Genomic DNA, 1,994 nt, shown 5'->3' with positions numbered 1-1,994 from the left:
ACGGTTGTCGATGGGCTGGACTGATGGAGTCACCGTTAGACTCAGATAACTGAGCAAATCAGTGCCTGCTCTGGTTCAGGTTCACTTGCGAAAGTGAAATTCGAGGCCAGTGAAGTGTCCTTGTATTTGGACGTGACCATGAACAGTGAGCTAAGGAGGACAGAGGAGGCTGGGGGGTTCTAGTATTTCTGACAGCTTCGCCTTAGAAAATGATGGGTTGACTGATCTTGCCCTCCTCAGCAAGGACCCGGCACGCACACTGCATAGTGGCAGCAAGAAAAATGTGAAGCCGTCGTCCTCAGTATGCCCCGGACTGCAGGAAAGTGTCCCGCAGACACAGACATGTTCCTGGGGCTGGACGCGTGGCCCAGAGCCGCTGGAGCTTGGCCTCTGAGGACACATTTTCCCCAGGAGCAGGCCACCCTCAGGAAGGGTCTGTGCATGCCAGCCCTGGGGCTGCACTCTGTCATGATGGGTCCACTGGTCACCTTCTGGCCAAGTCCCCCGAGACTCACCCTCCACATCTAAATTAAGATTCTCCTTGTCTTTACTGGGGCCATAAAAGTACCCTGGCATGGATGGGGAAGCCAAGGGCTGAGGCCAGATCCTAGGAAAAGACTGAGGGGTACACATGGGAAGAAATCACCATGTTGTCCTGTCCCAGACACCAAGAGAGGACTCGGGGAGCAGCACTGTGTGGCAGAAGAGGTGGACAATGCTCAGGGTGCCCGTGCCATCAGGAGGATGCTGGGGCCGGGGAGCAGGGGCCGTACCAGCTGGCGTAGAAGTTGCCCAGGGAGAAGGCCACATAGCCACACATGGAGGCAGCAATGGTCCACTTGCAGCCGCATCTCTGGATGAGCACAGCCGGGAGGACCATGGAGGACAGGAGCACCGCGCCGTAGAGCGTGCCGAGCGCCGCCACGCCCAGACCCTCCTCGCTGTGCAGGCTGCTCTGTGGAGACAGACCACCCCTGGTCAGGGGAGGACATGGGCGCAGGCTCGGCCAGGTGTCTGAGGCCACCTTAGGTCACAGAAGCCACCAGCAGGCCCTCCTGCACTCAGCCTCTTTGCAGCCAGGAGGAAACCAAGGCCAGTTCCAAATAGAACCTGTCAACTGTGGCCCAATATCGGGGGAGGGGAAGCCCAGCTCCTGCCTGGACTCTGTTGGGGCTGGGGGGACGCCGGGAGGGGATGGTCTGAGCAGAAGAGTGGGGTCCCTGTGCCTGCAGGAGGCACAGCTGGCAACTGGGTGAGCAGGACCCAGCCCAAGTCTCACGATTCCAAAGCCACTTAGTCCAGTGCCCGGTGGGTGGGTCTGCAAGGGCCGCCCAGACGAAGTGCCACAGAGGGGTCTCCTAACTACAGTCACCTTCTCACAGCCTGGAGCCTGCAGGACCAAGTCGAGCTCAGGAGTGAAGTGACCACGAGGTCGAACAGGGGACCAGAGCCGGACTGGCCAGAGCAAGCCCAGGGGCCACGTTTGGCTCTTCCAGTGAAAGGAACCCCAGCAAGATTGATCCCTCCTCTTACTTCACTTGCAACAGGAGAGAACGGGGGGTGGGGGGGGTCCCCCAGCCCGTGTCCTTCACAGCAGGGCTCCTGCCTGCCCCTCCCGTCTCTGTGTCCCCTGCCTCCCGCATCCAGCCTGGCACAACTCCACAGACGTGATGGGAGCTTGGCATGCTCCAGACAACTGGCCAGACACGAGAGGAGGAAACATGGCTCCACAGGGTCCCTTCCCCTGCAGAAGCCAGAGCCCAGGTCTCAGACAACCACCATTACCGAGAGTCTGCAAAGTGCCAGGCGCGGCATTCGTTACCTTTCATGGCTGAGAGACGGTACCTTTTCATGGGAAAGAGGGAGAAGGGGGCATTCAGTAACTTGGACACAGTCACACATGCAGCCGGTCAGGGGAGAGCAGGACCCACCCCAAGACTAACGATCCAAAAACCAGTTATTCTAGGCCGGCCCGTGGCTCACTCGGGAGAGTG

General features: G+C 59.5%; 1 protein-coding gene across 1 annotated transcript in view; it reads right to left on the bottom strand.

The window, feature by feature from the left end:
- LOC103597333 (protein unc-93 homolog A-like) overlaps window positions 1-1,994 on the bottom strand; it is a 35,862-nt gene that overhangs the window by 27,897 nt on the left and 5,971 nt on the right. Inside the window, exon 2 of the mRNA XM_008581156.1 lies at window positions 774-955. Coding sequence (XP_008579378.1) covers window positions 774-955 — 182 coding nt within the window. The remainder of the gene's footprint in view (window positions 1-773; window positions 956-1,994) is intronic.

This window comes from Galeopterus variegatus, unplaced genomic scaffold (genome assembly GCF_000696425.1).
Source record: "Galeopterus variegatus unplaced genomic scaffold, G_variegatus-3.0.2 Scaffold2284, whole genome shotgun sequence".
Taxonomy (NCBI): domain Eukaryota; kingdom Metazoa; phylum Chordata; class Mammalia; order Dermoptera; family Cynocephalidae; genus Galeopterus; species Galeopterus variegatus.
Note: the sequence above shows the minus strand (reverse complement) of the source record. Positions and strands in the feature narration are given on the sequence as shown.